We start from the raw sequence: 27,787 nt of genomic DNA, 5'->3' as shown, positions 1-27,787 counted from the left end.
GTAGGCTCCATCCATCCATCCATCCATCCACCCATCCATCAAGCAGAAGGGAGACTTTGTGCACAGATTAGAATGACGTTTTAATAATAAATAAATAGCAGCATCACACAGAAAAAAACAACACTGTCTTGTGGATGATTGAAATAGTCAAAACGTGAGAAGTGTCATTGACAAACATTCACAAGTAAATGGAATGAAAACCGGTGATTGATTGATTGATTGTAATGGAATGGAATAATAACACAAAATATCTTTAGCTATGGACCAGGGCATTATGCCGCGTTTATGACAAGTGGGAAACTTGGAAAATACAACTTGTACTGTAAACTGGGAGCAACAAGTTGTGTGCATTTACATGCTTTGAACTCATTGAGAATGCCGATTGGTGAATGGTAAACAATCTGCGTCAACCATAAACTAAAAGTACAGCTATCATGCTCGTAAACAAATGACAGTGTTAAAAAACCATATAAATACAATACATTATGTTTATGTCTATTTGCATTTAACTGCTGTTATCAAGGTCATTTTCTTAGTAGGTGATAACAGAACTCAGCATGTGGGAGATGTCGTGTGGGCACAGGGATGAGAGATGAGTATCCCACTAGTAATTCCGAGTTGGAGGGGGGTTCAATTGGATTTTTCCCAGTTGTATGCTCACAGTTAAGAGATGTCATAAACCCAGCATTAGCATGGCTTGCTAACGCTGACAAGGGAAAGCTCAGTGCTAGCAAGAAGCACTAATTCCCCTACACCAGAAACAGCTATATTTTACTCACACACAGTTATGGCTAACATATACAGCTTAAAATTAATTGTTTCAGATACCTTCTTGACTTCGCTCCTCAATCGGAAAGCAAACTGATTTCGGATCAGGCGCCCGTCCTCTCTGCAGTACTTTTCATTCTTTTAGTTTAATGTTTTTGTCAGACTTTATGTCAAACACGTCAATGGGCCTGTAGCAACCCACCTTTTCAACCCAAAATACTTATTTTCAACGTCTTTTCAACGTTATCTTTTTTGTCTGATAAAAGCTCCAAAATTACTAGCGACGATCGCTTAGACCTTCTGTTCAATCTTCCTTATGTAAGAGAGAACTTGACATCATAGTGAATGAATTGATGCGTTTTTGACCTTTGAACTTTGACCTGTGTAGAGGGGTCAGAGGTTGTCATATATACATTCATTCAGGTGCTCTGGTGTTTTGGTTGTGGTTGTTGCAGCGTTTGATTATGGGTTGTAGGAATAATTTTGGATGTAGGTCAGAGTGGGATATACTGTATAGGCCTGAAGGATTACTAACATACTGTACATTTGGTTTGTTCTATGATAGGGCTATAGACTATGGTTATGGTTGAGTTATGGTCATAGCTATGGTTGTAAAGATGACAGAAGGGGGATTATCTTCTTGTGAAGTTAGGTTGGCTGTGTGAGACAAAAGCATGCGCACACTGCAGCCCTTCGGGACCTGCACTGCTGTTCATCCTTAACTTGACTGTTACTGATCTTCTCAAAGAATGCTGTGTGAATCTGAGTGAGGTGATACATTATGATGTGTGAGAGAGATCCACTGTACACAGTGTTTCCAACCCCTTCATTCACCGACCCTCTTGGAAATGATTTATTTCATGCATTCATACAGACACCAGAAGGTGGAGCTATGACACTATCACTGGGGCTATATTGTGTTCAGTTACATTCCTCTCTCCATTCAACATTACTAGTCTACCTATTAACCATTATTGGCCTTTTTATACACACCTGCAGAGCTCAATTCAGACCTGTTACATTCTTATGTAGTGTCCTAACCAGTTATAACATGGTGCTGAACTGTTACTAAAATCCATAATACAGTTGAGTTTGGGTATATTTTAAGTATTGAGTCGCTCTCTGTTCAGCCTTGTTCATGGCTTCTTCTTCTAGATTGAAAAAGTACTTTTCTATTACATCCAGGCCAAGATGAGTCCTTCCCATAGAGTTGGATAGAAGGCTCTTGTGCCACAATGCCACCTTTAACATGGACAGAGTCACTGAGGGCTTCACAATCTACAGATAAGAGATGGTCTTTCTAGTATCTCTATGGTCCTTCCTTGGCCCTGTGCTCTGTGGATGTGTCCACTGTCTCTCTATAAGACAAACCCAGTATCGTCCCCCTCTCTTGCACGCATCACAATAGATGTCCATTCCGTCCATCCATCGTCACCCAATGAGACGCGGCGCTGCCATAATTCAATTAACCAATCAACCAATCAGACGCTGCTGGTGCGCTCCACCTGGGCGTGGCAGAAGCTGTCGACGGAAAGCTTCAGCTCCGACATTCCGGGTTTTAATTCCGACATTATGCCGGGACATTCAATCTCCATCCCCATCCTGCCATCTGTGGGGTCGACAGGTTCCATCCCTCTGATCATCCCATTCCCATCTGCCCGGTCCCCTCCACCACCATTCCGACAGTTACTATTCCGGTCCACACTTCCCATCTTCCCATTCCCACCATTATGTCCAAATATGGGCACGATGGCATGTGACGGACACGGCATCATCGTAACTGCAAGCGACTTATTACTAACTCCGGCGTTTGGCCCTGTGTTATACTGGCAACGTATATAGCTGGAAAACGCCCTTCTATATGTCTTATTAAACAAGGTATATACTAAAGGGTTAACTCCGGAGGATATATATCCCACCCATACGAAGACGTTGAGGAGCTCGGCTAATAGCGGCTCATTGCATGAACCCTGGCAGAGGACGTATGTGACATTGGTGATGAAGAAAGGACACCACATGATCAGGAAGAGGAAGAACACAATCCCCAGCACCTAGAGAATAGGACAGAGAACATAGAACACATTAGAACAGATTGGATTAGAGAACACAATCCTCACAACATAGAACAGAGTAGAATATACAACATAGAACAAGATTAGTGTGGAGTATAAACGGTTATGGAATGCAATAGAACAGAATGGAAAATAATGAAATGGAAGAGACGAGAAGCGAAGGAGACGAGAACAGAAAAGAAGATCATAGTTGTGTAAATTTGGTCCTCACCTTGGAGGCTCGCCTCTCGTTCTTGATGGCCTGCATCATCCCCCGTCTCCCAATACTGTCCCGTGGATCATGCCCCGCCGGCGAGCTCAGCTGGGATGCCACCTCGGAACTTGGAATTATGCTGATGTCCTCTGAGGGGGAGGTGTTTAGGAGGCTGGTCTGCCGGACATGCTCTGCTCCTTTCTGGCAGCTCAGACTCCCTTGTCTGCTAGGAGGAGGAGCCTCAATGTTTATGGGTGGGACTTGGAAGTTTGGGGCCGGGGATCTGGGGTATGAGGGCGTGGGTGGCGGGTGTAGTGGCTGATGGGAGGGAGTCTTCCCCTCGTAGAGGAAGACGGTTGCCTGGCGCTGGAGGACCTGGAAAAAGACAGACAGGATGTGATATTACAGCGGTCTTATTTTGTCCTACTGTTCTTATGTCTTACGTCTGTGTTTGCTATGTGTATGAGCCACATGCCTTTTAAGCCAGACACATTTCCATTCCTATCAAAAAGGGAGCAAATCAAAACATGCTATAGCCATCTTAGTGCTTGTAGCCGACAAAGTTGGGCCAGTGTTATATTTCCTCTCTGACTGACCAAAGAGATTCAATCAGAGGCGGGAAAAATACATGGCTAGCCAATCAAAAGACATAACGTCATAACGCCAATTAAAACATTCTCTGACAGACCTGTACGGTTAGGTAGTAGGACACCACCATGATGACCAATGGGATGAAGAAGGCAACGAACGAGCCAATCAGCATGAAGTGCTCCTCGTTGAGGACACAGCTTCCGTCAACAAACACCTTGTCCTTGTTATGGAGGCCGATGACCGGGATAGGCATTGACACTCCTAGTAGAAGGGGAGAGAGAAAGAGAGAGTGATTAGAGAAGAAAAGAGAGAGATTAGAGAGAGACAGTTAAAGACATTGTCCTTGTAAAGGCTGATGACAGGGATAGGGAGAGAAAGAAAGAGAGGGATGAGAAAGTAGGGAAGGAGGGAGGGGAGAGAAAGAAGATAGGGATAAGAGAAAGAAAAGGAGAGACAGATGAAGATGTTGTTCTTGTTGTGGATGCTGATTACTGTTATAGGCATGGACACTCCTTAGAGAAGGAGAGAGATAAATAGAAGGATGTGGCGAGGAGAGACATGAGGAAATGGTCCTTGTTGTGGAGGCCGATGACTAGGAAAGGTATGGATGAAAAAATAGAAAGAGAGAGAAAATAGGGATGAGAGAAGGAAATAAAGAGAGGAGTGGGACGGAGGAGAGGGATCAAGACTGTTTTTGTTGTGCAGACCTAATAAGCTTGAATGAAATGTAGAGAGAAGGACGAAAGAACAATACAGAGAGAGAGAAGAAGTGAGAGAAAGAGAGATAGAAAAAGGATAGAGAGAGAGAGACAAAAAGGTAAAGAGAGAGCGAGAAAGAGAGAGACCGAGAGACAGACTAACAGATAGACAAAGACAGATAAAAGAGTAATTCCATGCATCCCTCTAATCCAGGGGTGTCAAACGTATTTTTCCCCTTGGGGCTGTATTTAGTCTTCAATGAGGTCCGTCAATATGTGCAACATTTTTTATATTTAACTTTCATTTCTGTGATTATTATTGAGTTTGACACGGTCAAGAAACTGCATGAATTTTGAAAGTACTCAGACCCCTTGACTTTTCCCGCATTTTGTTCTGTTATAAAAACCAACCCATGAGGTTGAAGGAATTGTCTGTAGAGCTCCGAGACAGGATTGGGTCGAGGCACAGATCTGGGGAAGTGTACCAAAAATGTTCTGCAGCATTGAAGGTCCCCAAGATCACAATGACCTAATTTTTCAATGGAATAAGTCTGGAACGACCAAGACTCTTCCTAGAGATGGACGCCCTGCCAAACTGAGCAATCGGACCTTGGTCAGGGAGGTGACCAAGAGCCTGATGGTCACTCTGACAGAGCTCATGAGTTCCTCAGTGGACATGGGAGAACCTTCCAGAAGGACAACCATCTCTGCAGCACTCCAGCAATCAGGCCATTATGGTAGAGTGGCCAGACGGAAGCCACTCCTCGCATCAGGCGCATGACAGCCCGCTTGGAATTAGCCAAAAGGCACCTAAAGGACTCTCGGACCATGAGAAACAAGATTCTCAGGTCTGATGAAACCAAGATTGAACTCTTTGGCCTGAATGCCAAGCAACACGTCTGGAAGAAACCTGGCACCATCCCTACGGAGAAGCAAGGTGGTGGCAGCATTATGCTGTGGGGATGTTTTTCATCAGCAGGGTCTGGGAAACTAGTCAGGATCAAGGGAAATATGAACAGAGCAAAGTACGACGAGATCCTTGATGAAAACCTGCTCCAGTGCACTCAGGACCTCAGACTGCCGCGAAGGGTCACCTTCCAACAGGACAATGACCCTAAGCACACAGCCAAGTCAACGTAGGAGTGGCTTCGGAACAAGTCTCTGAAAGTCCTTGAGTAACCCAGCCAGAACCCGGACTTTAACCCGATTGAACATCTCTGGAGAGACCTGAGAATAGCTGTGCAGCGACGCTCCCCATCCAACCTGACAGAGCTTGAGAGGATCTGCAGAGAAGAATGGGAGAAATTACCCCAAATACAGGTGTGCCAAGCTTATAGCATCATATCCAAGAAGACTCGAGGCAGTAATCGCTGCCAACCACAGTTCACAATTCCCTGGCAAGCCGTGAGAATACTTGATAGATGTTGGAAGCAGCGTGTTGTTTTTATTTATTTTGTTTTAAGCCTTGCCCAAACCATAGCTCTAACCTTAACCACTCAGAATTAATGCCTGAGCTGTTAACCTTTGAGTTGTTTCTGTTTTAAGCCTGTAACCACGCGGAATTAACCCTGTAACCATTCGGAATTATAGCATCAAAAAATAGACCTTCATCCATCATACTTCGAATTTCGCGATTGGACTACCTCGGACCATGTCATCTGTTTAACACACATGCACGCACGCACGCAAGCACACACAGAGACAGTAATACTGAGGCACACACACAACCTGACCTTTCACCCTGTCATCTGGCTGTCTACTAGACCCATTGACGTTACTTATCTATCCATCCTTAAATAGCGAAAGAGAGAGAGACAGATGGAGAGAGAATCATGTCTGTGTCAGTCTCACACAGTTTTGGTATACCACCATGCTTCACAACGAGAGAGGGAGGGAGAGAGAGATGGAGGGATAAACAGCCAGGAGGTCTAGATGAGTAGGCAGAAAAAGAGGAAATAACAAAGTCTCCTTCTGCCTCTATTCATCAACATTTCCTAAAGGAGTACTCTGTGCGTGTGTGTGTGGGTGTGACGCATGCACCTATATATCTCCACACCTACCCATAGATATAGTCCATACAGCTGCTATCTTCATCATAGCTTTAGTTCTGGAGTTGAAACGGCTGTGCTCTATAGGATTTCTTATGGCCACGTATCGATCCAGAGATATAGCACACAAGTGCATTATACTGGCTGTAGAGAAGAGAACATCCAGGTAGATCCAGATAGGACACAATGCACTGGGCAGGGGCCAAGCATAGTCTGGAAGAGGAGAGTGGGAAAGTCAGGTTAGATACAGTGCCTTTGGAAAATATTCAGACCCTTTGACTTTTTCCACATTTGTTTTTACTTTACGGCCTTATTCTGAAATGGATTAAAACAAAAACAAATTTCTCAGTAACCTAAACACAATACCCCATAATGACAAAGCAAAAACAGGTTTTAGAAATGTTTGCAAATTTATTACAAATAAAAAACAGAAATACCTTATTTACTTAAGTATTCAGACACTTTGCTATGAGACTCGAAATTGAGCTCAGTTGCATCCTGTTTCCATTGATCACACTTGAGATATTTCTGCAACTTGATTGGAGTTCACCTGTGGTAAATTAAATTGATTGGACATGATTTGGAAATAAATACACCTGTCTATATAAGGACCAACAGTTGACAGTACATGTCCGAGACAGGATTGGTTTGAGGCACAGATCTGGGGAATGGTCCGAAAACATTTCTGCAGCATTGAATGTCACCAAAACACAGTGGACTCCATCATTCTTAAATTGAAGTAGTTTGGAACCAACAAGACTCTTCCTAGAGCTGGCCGCCCAGCTAAAATTAGCAATCGGAGAGAAGAGCCTTGGTCAGGGAGGTGACTAAGAACCCAGGGAGGAACCCATGAACCTAGAGTTCCTCTGTGGAGATGGGAGAACCTTCCAGAAGGACAACCATCTCTGTAGCACCACCATTCAGGCCTTTATGGTAAAGTGACCAGATGGAAGGCACTCCTCAGTAAAAGGCACATGACAGCCCACTTGGAGTTTGCCAAAAGGCACATAAAGACTCTCAGAACATGAGAAACAAGATTCTCTCGTCTGATGAAACCAAGATTGAACTCATTGGCCTGAATCCCAAGCATCACGTCTGGAGGAAACCTGGCACGGTGAAGCAAGGTGGTGGCAGCATCATGCTGTGGGAATGTTTTTCAGCAGCAGGGACTGGGAGACTAGTCAGGATCGAGGCAAAGATGAACGGCGCAAAGTACAGAGAGAACCTTGGTAAAAACCTGCTCCAGAGGGCTCAGGACCTCAGACTGGCACAGAGGTTCACCTTCCAACAGGACCATGACCCTAAGCTCACATCCAAATAAAACGCAAGAGTGGCTTCTGGACAAGTCTCTGAATGTCCTTGAGTGGCCTAGCCAGAGTCGATCGAACATCTCTGGAGAGACCTGAAAATAGCTGTGCAGCAACACTCCCAATCCAACCTGACCGAGCTTGAGAGGATCTGCAGAGAAGAATGAGAGAAACTCCCCAAATACAGGTGTGCCAAGCTTGTATACCCAAGAAGACTCAAGGCTGTAATCGCTGCCAAAATGTGCTTCAACAAAGTACTGAGTAAAGGGTCTGAATACTTTATATTAATTAGCCCAAAATTCTGAACCTGTTTTTGCTTTGTCATTCTAGGTTATTGTGTGTAGATTAATGAGGGAAAAAAATGATTTAATCCATTCTAGAATAAGGCTGTAAACTATCAAAATGTGGAAAAAGGGGTCTGAAAACTTTCCGAAGGCACTGAAGATATGACATTTTCAGGGCTGATGTGGAACACAGATATTATTCTAATTAAAGTAGTATGAAATTAATATGCAATATTATGCAAAGTATGCACTTAATATGCAAATGAGGCATGCATACATAGTAACTTAAACCCATAATTTATGGTAATGTGATGTTATTAACACATCTTCAAGTTTTATGTAAAACTGAGAGTTTGTAAAAATGTGAAACAGTTAAGGAATTTAGAAAACATTGTTGTATACTATTTTATGCTAATTGACTACATCATAATATGCTAATTAGTCTGTGCAGAATTAAAAACTACAGCAAGTTAAACCAATATATTTAAAATCAGAGGGTCATATTGTCAACATAATTAATGTTTTATGCAGAACTGGGAGTCACACACACACCAGGGGTGGTAAGAATAATTGGGATTACATGATAATGAACAAAAAGCAGGGTTACTATTCAATAGCCCAACTGATTAGGCCTAGAGTGCCAAATAATGTGCCCAAGCCTGTGCCCATGCACGCACGCATGCACACACACACACACCCATAGCACCCCCACCAACACACACACCACACACACACACACACACACACACACACACACACACACACACACACACACACACACACACACACACACACACACACACACACACACACACACACACACACACACACACACACACCACATGACACACATAGAATGCGTATACCAAACATTAGGAACACCTTCCTAATATTGAGTTGCACCTCCCTCTTTTGCATCAATTTGTTAGGGCATGGACTCTACAAGGTGTCGAATGCATTTCACAGGACTGCTGCTTTTAGTGTCTGTGTGTCCTTGTGTGGTTTTATTGTGTATTTATTGGGATGCATGTATTGGCTGGTGCATTTTCCTTTTGGGGAGTTACTAAGTACTATCTTATCTTAGCCTACTAAATGGGTTATCGGATTAGGCCTAGAGTGCCAAATAATGTGCCCAAGCCTGTGCCCATGCACGCACGCATGCACACACACACACACCCATAGCACCCCCACCAACACACACACCACACACACACACACACACACACACACACACACACACACACACACACACACACACACACACACACACACACACACACACACACACACACACACACACACACACACACACACACCACATGACACACATAGAATGCGTATACCAAACATTAGGAACACCTTCCTAATATTGAGTTGCACCTCCCTCTTTTGCATCAATTTGTTAGGGCATGGACTCTACAAGGTGTCGAATGCATTTCACAGGACTGCTGCTTTTAGTGTCTGTGTGTCCTTGTGTGGTTTTATTGTGTATTTATTGGGATGCATGTATTGGCTGGTGCATTTTCCTTTTGGGGAGTTACTAAGTACTATCTTATCTTAGCCTACTAAATGGGTTATCGGGTTTTACTGTCATCCCATAGCTATCTTTTACATTAAAGTGGTCACTTTCTGCAGTTTTTCCCCAGCTAGTAGTTTAATAGTGGTAGGATTACTGTTCTTGGGTCATCCCAGATTGCCCGTTACATGATAAAACATGCATTCTTACAGTTATCTATGAATGAGTTCTGTAATCTTTCATTCTCGCTGTAACATAAGTTAAAATCTTTTTGGGATAGGGGGCAGCATTTTCACTTTTGGATGAAAAGCGTGCCCAGAGTAAACTGCCTGCTACTCAGGCCCAGTTGCTAATATATCCACATTATTAGTAGATTTGGATAGAAAACACTCTGACGATTCTAAAACTGCTTGAATGATGTCTGTGAGTATAATAGAACTCACATGGCAGGCGAAAACCTGAGAAAAATCCAACCAGGAAGTGGGAAATCTGAGGTTTGAAGTTTTTCAACTCACTGCCTATCCAATATACAGTGTCTATGGGGTCATATTGCACTTCCTAAGGGTTACACTAGATGTCATCGGTCTTTAGAACCTTGTTTGATGCTTCTACTGTGAAGGAGGGGGGAATGGGAGCTGAATGAGTCAGAGGTCTGCCAGAGTGGAGTTAGCTTGCGTTCCATTGCATTTCTAAAGACAAAGGAATTCTTCGGTTGGAACATTATTGAAGATTACTGATAAAAACATCTTAAAGATTGATTCTATACTTCGTTGAACATGTTTCTACGAACTGTAATATTAATTTTCCTCTGAACTATCACCTGGACTTGCCCGCGCGTCGTGAGTTTGGATTTGTGAACTGAAAGCGCGAACAAAAAGAGGTATTTGGACATAAATGATGCACTTTATCGAACAAATCAAAACATTTATTGTGGAACTGAGATTCCCGGGAGTGCATTCTGATGAAGATCATCAAAGGTTAGTGAATATTTATAACGCTATTTCTGACTTCTGTTGACTACACAACATGGCTGAAATCTGTATAGCTTGTTTTGTTGTCTGAGCACTGTACTCAGATTATTGCATGGTTTGCTTTTTCCGTAAAGTTTTTTTGAAATCTGACACAGAGGTTGCATTAACCTCTTGGATTTAGGGGGCACTATTTAAATTTTTGGATGAAAAACGTTCCCGTTTTAAACAAGATATTTTGTCATGAAAAGATGCTTGACTATGCATATAATTGACAGCTTTGGAAAGAAGACACTCTGACGTTTCCAAAACTGCAAATATATTGTCTGCGAGTGCCACAGAACTGATGTTACAGGCGAAACCCAGATAAAAATCCAACCAGGAAGTGCACATTTTTTTGAAACCGCCTCATGCCAATGACTCCTTATATGGCTGTGAAGGAGATACGAATGAGCTTACGTTTTCCACGTATTCCCCAAGGTGTCTACAGCATTGTGACGTCTTTTTAGCCATTTCCATTGAAGAATGGCTGTAAGGGACCATATATAGCATGTGGTCACATGGTGTCTCCCGCAGAAAATCTTGCGTAAAATACTGAGGTAGCCATTTTTCCAATCGCTTCTTATGAGAAACCAATTGCCTCAACGGATATATTATCGAATATATATGTTAAAAACACCTTGAGGATGGATCCTAAACAATGTTTGCCGTGTTTCTGTCGATATTATGGAGCAAATTTTGAAAAAAGTTTGCCGTTATAGTTGCAGCATTTTCCGGTCGATTTCTCAGCCAAGCATGATGAAGAAACGGGAGCTATTTCGCCTACAAAAATAATATCTTTGGAAAAAAGGAACATTTGCTATCTAACTGGGAATCTCCTGAGTGAAAGCATCTGAAGTTCTTCAAAGGTAAATTATTTAATTTGGTTGCTTTTCTTATTTTCGTGAAAATGTTGCCTGCTGCCAGCAGAGCCTAGTATAGCATTATGCCATGATAAACTTACACAAATGCTTGTCTAGCGTTGGCTGTAACGCATATTTTGAAAATCTGAGATAGCAGTGTTGTTAACAAAAGGCTAAGCTTGTGTTTGAATATATTTATTTAATTTCATTTGCGATTTTCATGAATAGGAAACGTTTCTAGGGGTATTTATGTCCGCTGCGTTGTGCTAATGCATTTGAGGCTATGATTACGCTCTCGGATACGGGTTTGCTCGTCGCAAGAGGTTAAGGAGAAGTATATCTCTAATTCTGTGCGTAACACATGTATCTTATATTAAAGTTTATGATTACTATTTCTGTAAATTGATGTGGCTCTCTGCAAATTCGCCGGATGTTTTCGAGGCACAACATTACTGAACAATAACGCGCCAATGTAAACCGAGATTTTTGGACATAAATATGAACTTTATCGAACAAAACATACATGTATTGTGTAACATGAAGTCCTATGCGTGCCATCTGATGAAGATCATAAAAGGTTAGTGATTAATTTTATCTCCATTTCTGCTTTTTGTGACTCCTCTCTTTGGCTGGAAAATGGATGTATGTGTTTTTGTGACCAGGCTCTGACCTAACATAATCACATGTTGTGCTTTCGCTGTAAAGCCTTTTTGAAATCGGACACGATGGGTCAATTAACAAGAAGTTAAGCTTTAATTTGGTGTTTTGCACATGTGAATGTATGAAAGTTACATATTTCTAAAACATATTTTTGAATTTCGCTGCCTTTTCAGTGGAATGTTGTCGAGGGGTTCCGCTAGTGGAACTAGCCATAAGAAGTTAATTAAGGTTAGGCAATATTTTAAGAGCATTCTATGCATTTAGATAGTAGTAATCAAGTTACTGTGCGTTACAATGTATGCTTGTACATTGTGTGTTTGCAAAGCATCTCTGCTAGTCATTTTATCTGAGCGTGACTCATCTAACACCATCGTGCTTGGCCCAAATTCTGTTGGACGCTTCATGTGCTGTCCAGCAGTCGAGCAGCCCGATAACTTTTTCTACTCGGATGGCATTTGTCGTCGGCTAAACATTACTGGGTCAGAAGTGGGCCTCCTGAGTGGCGCAGTGGTCTGAGGCACTGGGGATGTTCTTGTCCCATCGCGCTCTAGCGACTCCTGTGCTGGGCCGGGCGCAGTGCACGCTGACACAGTCGCCAGGTGCACAGTATTTCCTCTGACACATTGGTGCTGCTGGCTTCCGGGTTAAGTGGGCATTGTGTCAAGAAGCAGTGCAGCTTGGCTGGGTTGTGTTTCGGAGGACGCACGGCATCCTCTCGATCTTCACCTCTCCCGTGTCCGTACGGGAGTTGCAGCGATGAGACAAGACTGTAATTACTAGTTGGATACCATGAAATTGGGGAGAAAAAATAGATATTTATATATACTGTATATATTCACAGAAGTATAGCCTTAAGTTGACCTTAACTTTAAATCTGAGGAATAAAGGTGGACCTTTATTAAATCAAATGTTATTGGTTACATACACATACTACTTATCAGATGTTATTATGTGTGTAGCAAAATGCTTGTGTTCCTAGCTCCAACAGTGCCATAATATCTAACAGTACACAACAATACACACCAGTCTTAAAAGTAAAAGGATGTAATTAAGAAATATATAAATATTCGGATGAGCAATGTCGGAGTCTGGAGTGTGTCTATGTATACTGTATATATATATAGTATGTCATGGCTGAGCTGCGCCGCTCTGTAGCAGTCTACTGTCTGCTCTTATCTCTGTACAATGTCTTATGTTATACTGTATAACCATGTATGCCTTTTCCAATTTTAGCCAGGCAAATGCAGCCGTTCTTATCATAGTCCAATAGTAGGGATTCAGTCCATATTGGGCGTCTGGACCCTTGGGCATGCAGACTGCTCTGGAATCAATCTGTCGGCCTACAGAGAAGAAACCAACGTGCATATCAAAGAGTAGGATCTCTCCTCTCTTAGCACAAGTTTGAGTTCACATTAAAGCAACAGTGTTGGGTTTACATTATGCTCTTCCAGAGGCTTTAATGGGTTTTTCAGTCGGAAATACACTAAATGTTCCTTCCCTTTAATCTCGCATTATCTCTTAAATTCTGTTTACATCATGCAAACTCACATGTTAACCATACTCTCATACAACCTTAGATGAAAGAATTAGCATGGAACATCAGTCGTCATCATTAGAACTAACACTGCTTTGTCCTCTCTTTAATGTTATACTACCTGCATGCTGAGCATGGGCGGCACCTGGCGAACCTCTGTTCAACATTAATGCTGGCGATAACTGACAAGATACTGGAACTCATCATGGCTCTCGTTCCTTGGTCAGCGCTGTGGGCTAGCTCTGAGCATAGGCGCCGCTACTGCTTCTCAATTGGTCCCGGCTTCACTCTCTAGATCATGAGCCCTCTGCTGCTACGCTGTTGCATTTGATTGATTCTGAGATTGTGGAGCCTACAGGAGTTCTCGCAGTATTGGTAAAAACTGTAATATCTTATGTTTCACCGAGTTGTGGCTGAACGATGACATGAACAACATACAGCTGGCGGGTTTTACACTGTATCGGCAGGATAGACAGCAGCCTCCGGTAAGACAAGGTGTGGTGGTCTATGTATATTTGTGAACAACAACTGGTGCAAGAAATCTAAGGAAGTCTCAAGGTTTGTTTGCCTGAGGTAAAGTAGCTCATGATAGGCTGTAGACCACACTACATATTTACCTAGAGAGTTTCATCTGTATTTTTCATAGCTGTCTACATACCACCACAGACCGATGCTGAAACTAAGACTGCACTCAATGAGCTGTATTCTGCCATAAGCAAACAGGAAAACCCTCATCCAGAGGAGGTGCTCCTAGTGGCTGGGGATTTTAATGCAGGGAAATTTAAATCCGTTTGACCATATTTCCACCAGCATGTAAATGTGCAACCATAGGAAAAAAAACTCCAGACACTCTTTACTCTACACACAGAGATAAGTACAAAGCACGCCCTCCATTTGGCAAATCTAACCATAATTCAACCCTCCTGATTCCTGCGTACAAGCAAAAATTTAAGCAGGAAGCACCAGTGACTTGGTCTATAAAAAAGTTGTCAGATGAAGCAGAACTACAGGACTGTTTTGCTAGCACAGACTGGAATATGTCCCGTGATTCCTCCGATGACATTGAGAAGTACACGACATCAGTCACTGGCTTCATCATTAAGTGTATCGATGACGTTGTCTCCACAGTGAGCGTACTTACATACCCCAACCAGAAGTCATAGATTACAGGCAAGGTCCGCACTGAGCTAAAGGGTAGAGCTGCCGCATTCAAGGAGCGGGACTCTAACCTGTAAGTTTCTAAGAAATCCCTCTATGCCTTCCGATGAACCATCAAACAGGCAAAGCTTCAATACAGGACTAAGATCGAATCGTACTACACCAGCTCCCATGCTCGTCGGATGTGGCAGGGCTTGCAAACTATTACAGACTACAAAGGGAAGCACAGCCGAGAGCTGCCCAGTGACACAAATCTGCCAGATGAGCTAAATTACTTCTATGCTTGATTCGAGGCAAGTAACACTGAAACATGCATGAGAGCATTAGCTGTTCTGGAAGACTGTCTTATCACGCTCTCCGCAGAGTTTTAAACAGGTCAACATTCACAAGGCCGCAGGGTCAGACGGATTAGCATGACGTGTACTCTGAGTATGAGCTGACCAACTGGAAAGTGTCTTCACTGACAATTTTAACCTCTCCCTGTCTGAGTCTGTAATAACAACATGTTTCAAGCCGACCACCATAGTCAATGAGCTCAAGAACACTAAAGTAACCTGCCTAAATGACTTCCGACCTATAGCACTCAAGTCTGTAACCATGAAGTGCTTCGAAAGGCTGGTCATGGCTCACATCAACACCATTATCCCAGAAACTCTAGACCCACTCCAATTTGCATACCACCCCAACAGATCCACAGATGATGCAATCTCTATTGCACTCCACAATGCCATTTTCCGCCTGGACAAAAGGAACACCTATGTGAGAATGCTATTCATTGACTACAGCTCATTGTTCAACACCATAGTGCCCTCAACGCTCATCACTAAGCTAAGGAGTCTGGACTTCCTGACGGGCCTCCCCAGGTGCTAAGCGTAGGTAACAACACTTCCGCCACACTGATCCTCAACAAAGGGGCCCCAACACCATCATTCAGTTTTCCGATGACACAACAGTGGTAGGCCTGATCACCGACAATGATGAGGCTGCCTATAGGGAGGGGGTCAGAGACCTGAACGTGTGATGCCAGGACAACAACCTCTCCCTCAATTTCATCAAGACAAAGGAGATGATTGTGGACTACAGGACAAGGAGGACCGTGCACGCCCCCATTCTCATCGACGGGGCTGTAGTGGAGCAGGTTGAGAGCTTCAGGTTCCTTGGTGTTCACATCACCAACAAACTTTCATGGTCCAAGCACACCAAGACAGTTGTGAAGAGGGCACGACAAAACCTATTCCCCCTCAGGAGACTGAAAAGATTTGGCATGGGTCCTCAGATCCTGAAAAGGTTCTACAACTGCACCATTGAGAGCATCCTTACTGGTTTCATCACTGCCTGGTATGGTAAATGCTCGGCCTCCGACCACAAGGCACTACAGAGGGTAGTGTGTACGGCTCAGTACATCACTGGGACCAAGCTTCCTGCCATCCAGGACCTCTATACCAGGAGGTGTCAGAGGATGGCCCTAAAAATTGTCAAAGACTCCAGCCACCCTAGTCATAGACTGTTCAGCAAGCTGTACAAGACCGCCAAGTCTAGGTCCAAGAGGTTTCTAAACAGCTTTTACCCCCAAGCCATAATCTTCCTGAACATCTAATCAAATGGCTACCCAGACTATTCACATTGTCCCCCCTCCCCCCATATTTTACACTGCTGCTACTCTCTGTTATTATCAATGCATAGCCACTTTAATAACTATACCTACATGTACATACTATTACCTCAATTACCTTGACTAACCGGTGTCCCCGTAAATTGACTCTGTACCGATACCCCCTGTATATATCCTCGCTATTGTGATTTTACTGCTGCTGCTTATTTATTTGTTACTTTTATTTATTTTTAATTTTTTAAAAGTTATTTAATTTTATATATATTTTTTAAACTGCATTGTTAGTAAGTAAGCATTTGACTGTAAGATCTACACCTGTTGTATTTGGCGCAAGTGACAAATACAATGCCATTTTCTTTTCATGTTTGTGTCAGCCCTGTGGTCCTGTAGCTATGTTGCATAGGTAGAATATCCTCATTTTCCAAGATGACAGCTCTTCCTGCGTCAGCAAGGCCACCTGGCTGTGTTAATTAGATAGGTTGCATATTTCCCATGTACCAAGATGACAGCTCATTTTGCCTCATCGAATGTACTTAGCGGTGCATCATATGAGAAATAGACATAGTGCTACATTAGATCATGCTACACATAATTAGTATTCCCACATAGGCCTCGTAGACAATAATTTAATGGTAAAATAACCTTAGCTGGTCTATTGAGAACTCCTAAATGGCAATAAGTTTCACTGCCAGTACCATGCCTCATTAAGTTGGCTTTGATGGACTCAGGCGTGGTCAATAGCATAGATGTTGCTGTCTTGGATTCTTCATATAAAGCACATTGCATATACAGTGGGGTACAAAATGATTGACATCCCCGATAAAGATTAGCAATAATGACAGTATAAAATAAATAAATCATAACTATATTGTATGCTAAAAAACATATATATATTTTTTTATTTTATACTAAAAGAATTGCTCAGAGAAATATTTTGTTGAACAAGTATTTTATTTTTATTTTTATTATTGACACCCCTAAAGATTCTAATAAATAATGTAGTCACAAGTTTAGTATTTGGTCCCGTCTTCCTAGCATGCAATGACTACATTAAGCTTGTGCAGTTTTGTCACACAACAGAATGTCACAGATGTCTCTTTTGAGGGAGACTACGCAAGCTCAGGACCTTCACATCTGGCTTCTTCACCTGCGGGATTGACTAAGACCAGCCACATGTACAGCTGATGAAACTGGGGAGTATTTTTGTCTGTAATAAAGCCCTTTTTTTGAGGTGAAAAACATATTCTGATTGGCTGGGCCTGTTTCCCAGTGGATGGGCCTATGCCCTCCCAGGCCCACCCATGGCTTCGCCCCTGCCCGGTCATATGAAGTCCATAGATTAGGGCCTAATTCATTTATTTCATTTTACTCATTTCCTTATATGAACTGTAACTCAGTTAAATCGTTGAAATTATTGCATGTTGCGTTTATATTTTTGTTCAGTATAGGATGATATGTCATGTTTAGGAAGGTTACATAAGACAGATGGTTAATTAAGGCAAAAACCAAAGTAAGGTAGTTGGTCGGAGGCTTAACGCAAACTTCTAGCAAACCGAAGGTTGCGAGTTTGAATCTCATCACAGACAACTTTAGCATTTTAGCTAATTAGCAACTTTTCAACTACTGACTATATTTCAACTACTTAGCATGTTAGCTAACCCTTCCCCTCATCCTTCCCCTAACCCTAACCCTTTTATTTAATGTTTTATTTAACTAGACAAGACAGTAAAGAATAAATTCTTATTCACAATGACGTCCTACCCCGTACGACGCTGGGCCAATTGGGTGCCGCCTACGGAACTCCCAATCACAGCTGGTTGTGAATCGAACCAGGGTCTGTAGTAACTCCTTTAGCACTGAGATGCAGTGCCTTAGACTGCTGTGCCACTCCTATACTTAACCCTAACCTTAACAAGCATGCTAGCATTAGCCACCTAGCTAGAATTTGTAACATATTGTACATTTTACAACTTCATAACATATAATACGAATTGTAATTTGTAACATATCATATGAAATGGGTGATAGACATCCACAAATTAATACATACCATACGAAATGAGGTGACTCGGCTAACGTACAGAATAATACGAATTGCCCTGAGACCAGGTTGAGTAGAATGGTTTGGATTTCTCACTGAACACAATGGCTGCCATTTTCAGACCATTCTGGAACTTTGAGGGTTCATGACATAGCCCTTCTTGTAATTTAATAGGATCTCTCTGCAGAAGAGTATCTACAGTGGTTATTCCTTTAAAATGTGTCATACCTGTTGCAGAGCTTTGCCAGGTACTGCAGAATGGTATGGCATTTTGGAGTGTATGAAGTCATAGTATTTTACCATTGTTGCCATTAACTTCTTGGTGACAGGGGGTAAACTGCCTGCTACTCTGTCCCAGATGCTAATATATGCATATAATTATTAGTATTGGATAGAAAACACTCAGAAGTTTCTAAAACTGTTTGAATGATGTCTGTGAGTATAACAGAACTCATATGGCAGGCGAAAACCTGAGACAAATCCAACCAGGAAGTGGGAAATCTGAGGTTTGTAGTTTTTCAACTCTTTGCCATTCAGTGTACAGTGTAATGGGGTCATATTGCACTCCCTAAGGCTTCCACTAGATGTCAACCGTCTTTAGAACTTTGTTTGAGGCTTCTACTGTGAAGTGGGGGCGAATGAGAGCTGATTGATTTGGATTTGGATTTGGATTTGTTTACCAAACCCGCTAACAAAAGAAGCTATTTGAACATAAATATTTCCTCAAATTACAGGAGATGGAGGAGGTAGATTCAAATTTGTTTTCTTGGTTTTAGAACTTTATTTTTGTGTCCAGTTAAGTGCAATTTATTTCAATTTTCCTTGCTATCTTCAGTAGCAAGTAGCAGTAGCTAACTAGCTACCAGTGCGAGCATGCAGTTTTCAGCACCAGAAGTGCAGAATGGCCAACGCTACCAAAAATGTTGTGGACCTTTTGTTGAAGAACACCTTTCTCTGGGGTACATGGAAAGACGTGAATTTAAGCCGAGGGTCGACTTCTGCCTGAAATCAGTTTCATGATAAAGGATGAAAAATTGATGGCGTTCAATACCAATTGGTATTAAAAAGTATAGCTGGTTTATAGGGAGCCATTCATCAAGCCACCTGTATTGCTGGCCTCGCCTGCTTTTTGGAAAGTCTGAGCCTTGGGCAAAAGGAAGGTAGGTACAGTGACCTGAAGAACATCAATCGTTCTGCTAAACGGCATAACAAAAGCAGGGAGCATATCAGTGGAGGCTCCTCAGGGGAGGAAGGGGAGGACCATCCTCCTCAATGAATTTCAGAACATTATTTTTTATAGTGAAACATTAAAGTTATTTTTAGATAAAACTATACTAAAGAGATTCACATGTAACCAAATAATTGATCAAGACACACTGTTTTGCAATAAAGGAATACACTGGCCTCAGTGGCACTTTGTAGGGTAGCACCATGTTGTACCTGGAGGACAGCTAGCTACCATCCTCCTCTGGGTACATTGATGTCAATATAAAACTTAGGAGGTTAATGGTTCTCACCCACTTCCATAGAGTTACACAGTAATTATGACAACTTCCAAAGGACGTCTTCCAACCTATCAGAGCTAGTACTGAAAGCATAAGCTACAGCTAGCTAGCAATGCAGTGCATGAAATGTTCTAAGTAGTTAAAGGCAACAGTTTTGAACATTTAAGTTCTTACAAAATGAAGGAGAAGCAAGAGAGAGAGAGCTACTGTAGCTATATTTCCTAGTATTTTCTTTCTTCACTTTCATTTACTTATCTAGCTTCAAATGTAGCTAGCTAGTTTAGCCTACTCAAACACATGTTAGTTCTAGTAGCTATGTTGACTATGATGTGACAAGGATGTAGGCTGTGTGTAGCGGGGGGTTTTCGCCTGGTGACAGACATCTGATTTGTTGTGAACTGAAATCCACAAGCAAAGGGAAAAGGTGAGAGGAGGAGAGCACATAGATAGATGCGAGAAGGAATTATATACACTATACAATGAGCTGTTTGTATGTGGCTGCTATGAAAGTAAACTGTGTTTGCTTGAGATCAGGGGTGTATTCATTGTGCCGATTCTGTTGAAAAACTGAAGCAAAGCAAACAGTATGAAATGGGAATAAACATACCTGGAATAGGTCCAATAGAAACTCTTGTTTGCAACTGTTGGACTAATGATTACACCCTAGATCAGTTAGATGTAGGCAAGAGTGTGCAAAGCGGTATTGATTGTGTCACTGTCTGTCACCTTGATTACTAAGAATTCTCTCGACCTGTGCACCTACGTTCAAAACTTTCATTCACAGGCTAGGTTGAACCAATCTCATGGTGGGTACAGGGAAAATTTGAGTATCACGTAGTAGCCTAAACCTATCGATGTTACATTGAGCTGGGTGAATGGAATATGAATGACAGCTATAAAATATCCAGTAATAGAAATAAGCCCATGTTAACAATAAAAAAAGATCATCCTCCCTCATATTAAATGGAACCGACAGACCCTGGAGGATATAACCGTTGCAAAAAAAGAAACGTCCTCTCACTGTCAACTGCGTTAATTTTCAGCAAACTTAACTTGGGTAAGATTCAACAACTGAGACATAAACTGAACAAGTTCCACAGACATGTGACTAACAGAAATTGAATAATGTGTCCCTGAACAAAGGTGGGGGGTCAAAATAAAACAGTCAGTATCTGGTGTGGCCACCAGTTGCATTAAGTACTGCAGTGCATCTCTTCCTCATGGACTGTACCAGATTGGCCAGTTCTTGCTGTGAAATGTTACCCCACTCTTCCACCAAGGCACTTGCAAGTTCCCGGACATTTCTGGGGGGAATGGCCCTAGCCCTCACCCTCCGATCCATCAGGTCCCAGACGTCCTCAATGGGATTGAGATCCAGGTTCTTTGCTGGCCATGGCAGAACACTGACATTCCTGTCTTGCAGGAAATCACGCACAGAATGAGCAGTATGGCTGGTGGCATTGTCATGTCAGGATGACCCTGCAGGAAGGGTACCACATGAGGGAAGAGGATGACTTCCCTGTAACGCACAGCATTGAGATTGCCTGCAATGACAACAAGCTCAGTCCAATGATGCTGTGACACTCTGCCCCAGGCCATGACGGACCCTCCACCTCTGAATCGAACCCGCTCCAGAGTACAGGCCTCGGTGTAACGCTCATTCCTTTGACGATAAACTCGAATCTGACCATCACCCCTGGTGAAACAAAACCATATCTTGTCAGTTAAAAGCACTTTTTGCCAGTCCTGTCTGGTCCAGCAACGGTAGGTTTGTGCCCATAGGCAACGTTGTTGACGGTGGTGTCTTGTGAGGAGCTGCCTTACAACAGACCTACAAGCCCTCAGTCCAGCCTCTCTCAGCCTATTGCTGACAGTCTGAGCACTGATCGAGGGATTGTGCGTTCCTGGTGTAACTCAGGCAGTTGTTGTTGCCATCCTGTACCTGTCCCGCAGGTGTGATGTTCGGATGTACCGATCCTGTGCAGGTGTTTGCACGTGGTCTGCCACTGCGAGGATGATCAGCTATCCGCCCTGCAGCGCTGTCTTAGGGGTCTCACAGTACGGACATTGTAATTTATTGCCCTGGCCACATCTGCAGTCCTCATGCCTCGTTGCAGCATGCCTAAGTCACGTTCATGCAGATGAGCAGGGACCCTGGGCATCTTTCTTTTGTTTTTTTTTAGAGTCAGTAGAAAGGCCTCTTTACTGTCCTACGTTTTTATAACTGTGACCTTAATTGCCTACCTTCTCTAAGCTGTTAAGGTCTTAACGAGCATTCCACAGGTGCATGTTCATTAATTGTTTATGGTTCATTGAACAAGCATGGGAAACAGTGTTTAAAAACTCTTTGGGATAGGGGGCAGCATTTTCACTTTTGGATAAATAGCGTGCCCAACTTCAACTTCCTGCTACTCATGCCAGGGATATAAGATATGCATATTATTAGTAGATTTGGATAGACAACACTCTGAAGTTTCTAAAACTGTTTGAATCATGTCTGTGAGTATAACAGAACTTATGTAGCAGGCAAAACCCAGAGGACTAACCATTCAGAATTATTTATTTTTGAGGTCGCTGTCTGTTCAATGGGTTCTCATGTGGAAACGATATTTCCCAGGCACTTGTTTGCAGTTCCTACCGCTTCCACTGGATGTCACCAGTCTTTGGAATTTGGTTGAGGTTATTCCTTTGTGCAATGAAGAAGTAAGGCCATCCTGGAAAAGGGTAACGCTGTTGAGAGTTGGCCAAGACTTGAAAAGTAGCGTTAGTTTCCTCTCGTCCTCTATTGAAAACAGATAGACAATTTGATCGATTATTAACGTTTAAAAATACCTAAAGTTGTATTACAACAGTATTTTGAAATGTTTTGGCAAAGTTTACAGGCAACTTTTGAGATACTTTGTAGTGACTTTGCGCAAATTGGAAGCTGTTTTTTTCTGGATCAAACGCGCCAAATATATGGACATTTTGGATGTATATGGACGGAATTAATCGAACAAAAGGACCATTTGTGATGTTTATGGGACATATTGGAGTGCCAACAAAAGAAGCCCATCAAAGGTAAGGCATGTTTTATATTATATTTCTTTGTTTTGTGTAGCACCTGCAGGGTTGAAATATGCTACTCTCTTTGTTTACTGCTGTGCTATCATCAGATAATAGCTTCTTATGCACACTTATGCTTATGCTTATGCTTTCTGACATGTTGGCTGGATTCACAACGAGTGTAGCTTTAATTTGCTATCTTGCATGTGTGATTTAATGAAAGTTTGAATTTAATAGTATTTTATTTGAATCTGGCAATTGGCCAAGTGGGACATTTGCATCCCCCTATCCCAGAGAGGTTAAACCCTTTACAATGAAGATCTGTGAAGTTATTTGGATTTTCACAAATTATCTTTGAAAGACAGGGTCCTGAAGAGGGATTTTTTTTTTTTGTTGTTGTTTAAATGTCCACATCAGATTCAAGCTTCTTGGGAAAGCTGCATCGATCATGTAATGGCCGAATGTCTTGCGTATTCAAACCGCGCAACACAAAGAGAAAGTAAGAAACAGGGATGTTCTCAAACAGCTTATCGACATCACTGCATTTTTAAGTGTGCAAGACTTGGCTTTTAGAGAACACGATGAGAAGGAAAGTTCCGCTACCAAGGGCAACTATAAGGAGCTTGCAGAGGTAATTGCACTTTACGGTGCTTTACTTGATGAACATATGGAACTTTCGACTGGCTTTTCTGGAATGTAGAAATTAATTCTGAATGATTTTATAGCTTCCATCGCATCATACATTAAAAGTTTGATTAAAGAGAGAGGTTGACGCACCTACATTTTTTCAAGCGTGCTCAAGTATGCTTTCCACTTTCCGTCTGTATTAAAACTTCTTGAATCTACTTGAGACGCACATGTCCCAAGTAGGCACCTGGAAATGCAAATGCGCTACGCTAAATGCTAAATGTACTCGTTAAAACTCAAACCTTGATCAAAATTCACAAGCAGGGTATTAAATTAAAGCTACACTCGTTGTGAACCTAGCCAGCAAGTCAGATTTTTAAAATGCTTTTCGGCGAAAGCATCAGAAGCTATTATCTGATAGCATGCACCCCCCAAAATGCCAGCTCGACACGTAAACAACAGATTTTGCGATAGACGGCGCTACCCAAAACGCAGAAATAAAATATAAAACATTCATTACCTTAGACGAGCTTCTTTCTTGGCACTCCTATATGCCCCATAAACATCACTATTGGGTCTTTTTTTCGTTTAAATCGGTCCATATATACCCAAAATAGCTTTGTATAGAAGTAGTGTCATTCAGAAAAATTCATCGTTTTTAAACGCTGCGTAATTTTTTAAAATTAAAAAAGTCGACGATAAACTTTCACAAAACACTTCGAAATCCTTTTGTAATCCAACTTTAGGTATTAGTAAACGTTTATAATCTATCAAAACGATTACAGGGCGATGTCTCTTCAATAGGTCCTCACTTCAAAAACAATGCAATCTGATCTCTCCTTGAACTGCATCCGGGTGAAGACTGGAAAACTTGGGGTCAGACAGATGGATTTTCCAACAATTAATTCGATTGAAAATTAGTACAATGGCGCCATCGTGCGGAATTTGTATGAAGTGCAGGCAAATTTCCATTAAATTCTGTTCTCCTTTAACAACTGGTGGAAGTGACTTATGGAAATTATTTTTTGCTTTCAGAGAGCAGTTTTTCTTGCGTTTTTCAATGAAACACACGCTCTGTTATAGTCACAGCCGTGATTTAACCAGTTTTATAAACTTCAGAGTGTTTTCTATCCACACATACTAATCATATGCATATACTATATTCCTGGCATGAGTAGCAGGACGCTGAAAAGTTGCGCGATTTTTAACAGAATTTTCAAAAAAGGGGGGGGTAGATCTAACAGGTTAATTTAGCAAAGGAGATAACACATAATCACTTCGGACAGACACAAGCAAAAACTGATTACATGAATGTCGCAGCGCCCTAGCCTACACCTAAACATTAGAAATCGGACATGCTGTATGGGATGAAAATGAGACGATTTTTCAGTCTGAACTGTAGGCTACCAATAATAGCAGTTGCATACAGCCTATGCTGTACTAGGCTGCCTATACTTTTAACTGGATTTAATCAATCAACATAATAGTGATGATAGATGTGAGTTAATGTTTTATTGGGGCTACAGTTGCATTGCCCTGCATGACCCAAATATGCATAAAGCAAGCTCAGCCCTGTGAGTTCTGTTGTCTATTAGTTGTTGTCTCTGGGTCTGGGTAAAGGAAATCCCACTCTTAATCTTGTCTAAATATAATTCACAGGAACAAGTGTACGGTTGGGTTTTCTTTTTAAAACCATGTGACCTGATTAGGAAAAACTGGTCCAGTCAAAGCCCATGTAAAATCTTTTTACAATGGATTAATCACTCTCATACCTTATATGGTCCAGAGTTTTCCTGGTCAGGTTAACAGATAAGGAAAAACTTGGCCCACCACTCTGGGACCTATGGTGCCACCTGTCTGCTTGCAGTTGTCTGTTATTGTCAGGTATGTGGATGATCAGGGCTTTATTCAGGAATGTTTCTTTGGCCACTTTGATGTGTCAAATGGGAGAGATGCTCAGACTGTTTGACTTTGTGAATTCTGAGATGTCTGAGTTTAAGCTACGATAGCTCAGCTGCTAAGGAATGCATCTGCTATTTGTATTTACAGCTACTGTAAGTCCCTTCCTATTCCCTGATTTAGAGGTGATACCACTCCACTGAAGCCACGTCTCATGTGCCCACTCATCCACTGTTTCCTCTCCAAGCAGTATCAATTTTCTCTCATTACTGTATGTAGAGTCAATTACACACACACAAACACAACCACATTATTGCACACAAATTATTTTACTTCTTGCTTGGACTAACTAATTCTTAGCTCTTTTGTCTAGCTATATAGTGTATTGTGTTGTTATTTTTTGTCTTCCCAGTCAAATCCTGTATTTTCTTCAGTGGAAGAGTTGAGCTCTTCCCCAACACCATTCATCCATGATGAACCTGTACTGCACTGAAGTCAAGCCTCTGAACACCTCAAATCATGCCTTACCCCCATTCAATCACTGTTGTGATCCATTCCCAACACTGTGTAAGTAGCCCTTTCATTCCCATTCCCTATAACATTGTACTATAAATGTCTTCAATAAATGCTTTAGGTTAAAATACTTAGTCTTTGCCGATTTTTGAAACACGCTTTGTCATCTCTGTGTGTTCCGCGCCTATATTGTGGGTCTCTAATCCTCCTAAAATGTTCAAGTCACCAGCCTCCACTCCTAACTAAGATACACTATTGTACTCTAAGACAGAGATTCAGTTTACACAGACCACTAACAGCCCACTAACGGTTCTCAATGCACTCATAGTCTCACAGAGAAAGAGACAGAGCTAGAGACACAGAGAGAGAAAGAGAGCGACAGATGCAGAGAGCGTTTACACAGACCACATAGAACCAACAATCCTAGATACACAGAGAAAGTTTAAACAGACCACACAGAGCACTAACCACAAAAAAATACACTTCCTGTCTAAGAAACAGACCACAGAGCCAACCTCAAGACTGTTTACACATACCACATGGTATGGCCAGTATCCCCACCAGCCACGGCCAGGGGGAGTTATGCACAGTGTAGTTCTACTCACCATAGAGTATGTTGATGAGGGATACAGGCATCACTAGTATCCCCACCAGAATGTCAGCCACGGCCAGAGACCTCAGGAAGAAGTTGGTGGCATTCTGAAGCTTTTTCTCCAATGAGACAGCTAGGATGACCAGGATGTTTCCACACACCGTCAGCACGATGATGACCAGGATGAGGAGTGCCGGCCAGTTCTTCTCCTTCAAATACAACCAAACTTTATTTGTATAGCACCATAGATAGAAAATGACTAGAACAGCCATAGAATATAACTCATGGGTACACTCAAAATGGCTAACCTGGTACTGTAGTGATTGTTGCTCTATATATAGCACATTTGGTAGCAACATCAATAAAATCCATAAAAATAAATAATAATAATAGATATAAATAAAACACACTAACCTTCATGGTTGGTGCTCGAATCACCGCCTCTGCCGGCGACGACCCCAATGACAGGTTACCGTCTACTGCTCCAGCCCCAACCCCCCAGGGTAGACTCTGGTTGAGTCCAAGGTAGGTGGAGTTGTTCCCCCCTGGCAAGACCATCCAGCCCCCTACCTCCAGAGAGTCCCTGGCGGAGGATCCGAACCCGCTCAGTAGGGCTACCCCTCCTGGACTTCCCATCCTGGGAGAGTCTCCTGAGGCCTGGAGGTCCTGGCTGGACCTGCACTACTCCCCTGTCACCACTAGAGGGACCAACCCAGAGGACCATGCGACATCAACAGACTTGGGGATTGGTTTGGTTTGGGATAAAAACGTGTTGTCTTGTAATGGGTAGTCCAAGTTTAGGTCCACTTAGAAAGTCTAGAGACTTTGAATTGATTTAGTCTGGGTTCCGGGTGAAAATAGTGTTAGAGTGGGATCTAGTTACAGTTTAGTTAAGTTCACAAAATGGATAGTTAAGACTCCAGGTTTAGGTCCACTTGAAAGTAAAGGAAGAGTTGATTGGTGGTTATGTTTCCTCTAATACAGTGGAGAAGGAGAACGCCCCAGGATAAGCTCTTCTTCAGAAGTCCCATGTGAAGGACAAGCTGAGCTGGTCAGTGTTGCCCATTGTTTCATGTTTTTGGTAACTTTAGAGTAGAAGACCCAATGTTTCTATGTTTAGAAAGCTCTAGAGAAAGGGAATACAAAAACATTGAGTTTTACTCTCTCTCTTTCAATCTCTCATTGTGTGTACATGAGTGTATGCACAGATCTATGTGTATTTGAGTGTATGTGTGTGTATGTCTGTTTGTGTAT

The 27,787-nt window shown here is 42.2% G+C and overlaps 1 protein-coding gene across 1 annotated transcript; it reads right to left on the bottom strand.

The window, feature by feature from the left end:
• Window positions 1-67: 67 nt before the first annotated feature.
• On the bottom strand, window positions 68-26,736 carry htr2cl1 (5-hydroxytryptamine (serotonin) receptor 2C, G protein-coupled-like 1). Its single transcript, XM_036957723.1, has 5 exons — window positions 26,547-26,736; window positions 6,383-6,583; window positions 3,722-3,885; window positions 3,052-3,408; window positions 68-2,819 (listed from the first exon to the last, which is right to left on the bottom strand). The coding sequence occupies exons 1-5, from the start codon at window positions 26,575-26,577 to the stop codon at window positions 2,250-2,252; spliced, it is 1,323 nt and encodes a 440-aa protein (XP_036813618.1). The 5' UTR covers window positions 26,578-26,736; the 3' UTR covers window positions 68-2,249.
• Between the last annotated feature and the right edge of the window lie 1,051 nt (window positions 26,737-27,787).

Source organism: Oncorhynchus mykiss, chromosome 21, assembly GCF_013265735.2.
Source record: "Oncorhynchus mykiss isolate Arlee chromosome 21, USDA_OmykA_1.1, whole genome shotgun sequence".
Taxonomy (NCBI): Eukaryota; Metazoa; Chordata; class Actinopteri; order Salmoniformes; family Salmonidae; genus Oncorhynchus; species Oncorhynchus mykiss.
The sequence above is the reverse complement of the archived record's forward strand: the minus strand, read 5'-3'. Positions and strand labels throughout refer to the sequence as shown.

Bases quoted from the DNA above. Each gene is read 5' to 3' on its own strand.
- htr2cl1 (XM_036957723.1), bottom strand. From the start codon at position 26,577: ATGCCTGTATCCCTCATCAACATACTCTATG. The intron at 6,584-26,546 runs GTGAGTAGAACT...CTCCTCTTCCAG, and splicing joins CCTCATCAACATACTCTATG to ACTATGCTTGGCCCCTGCCC. The intron at 3,409-3,721 runs GTCTGTCAGAGA...GTCTTTTTCCAG, and splicing joins CCTACTACCTAACCGTACAG to GTCCTCCAGCGCCAGGCAAC.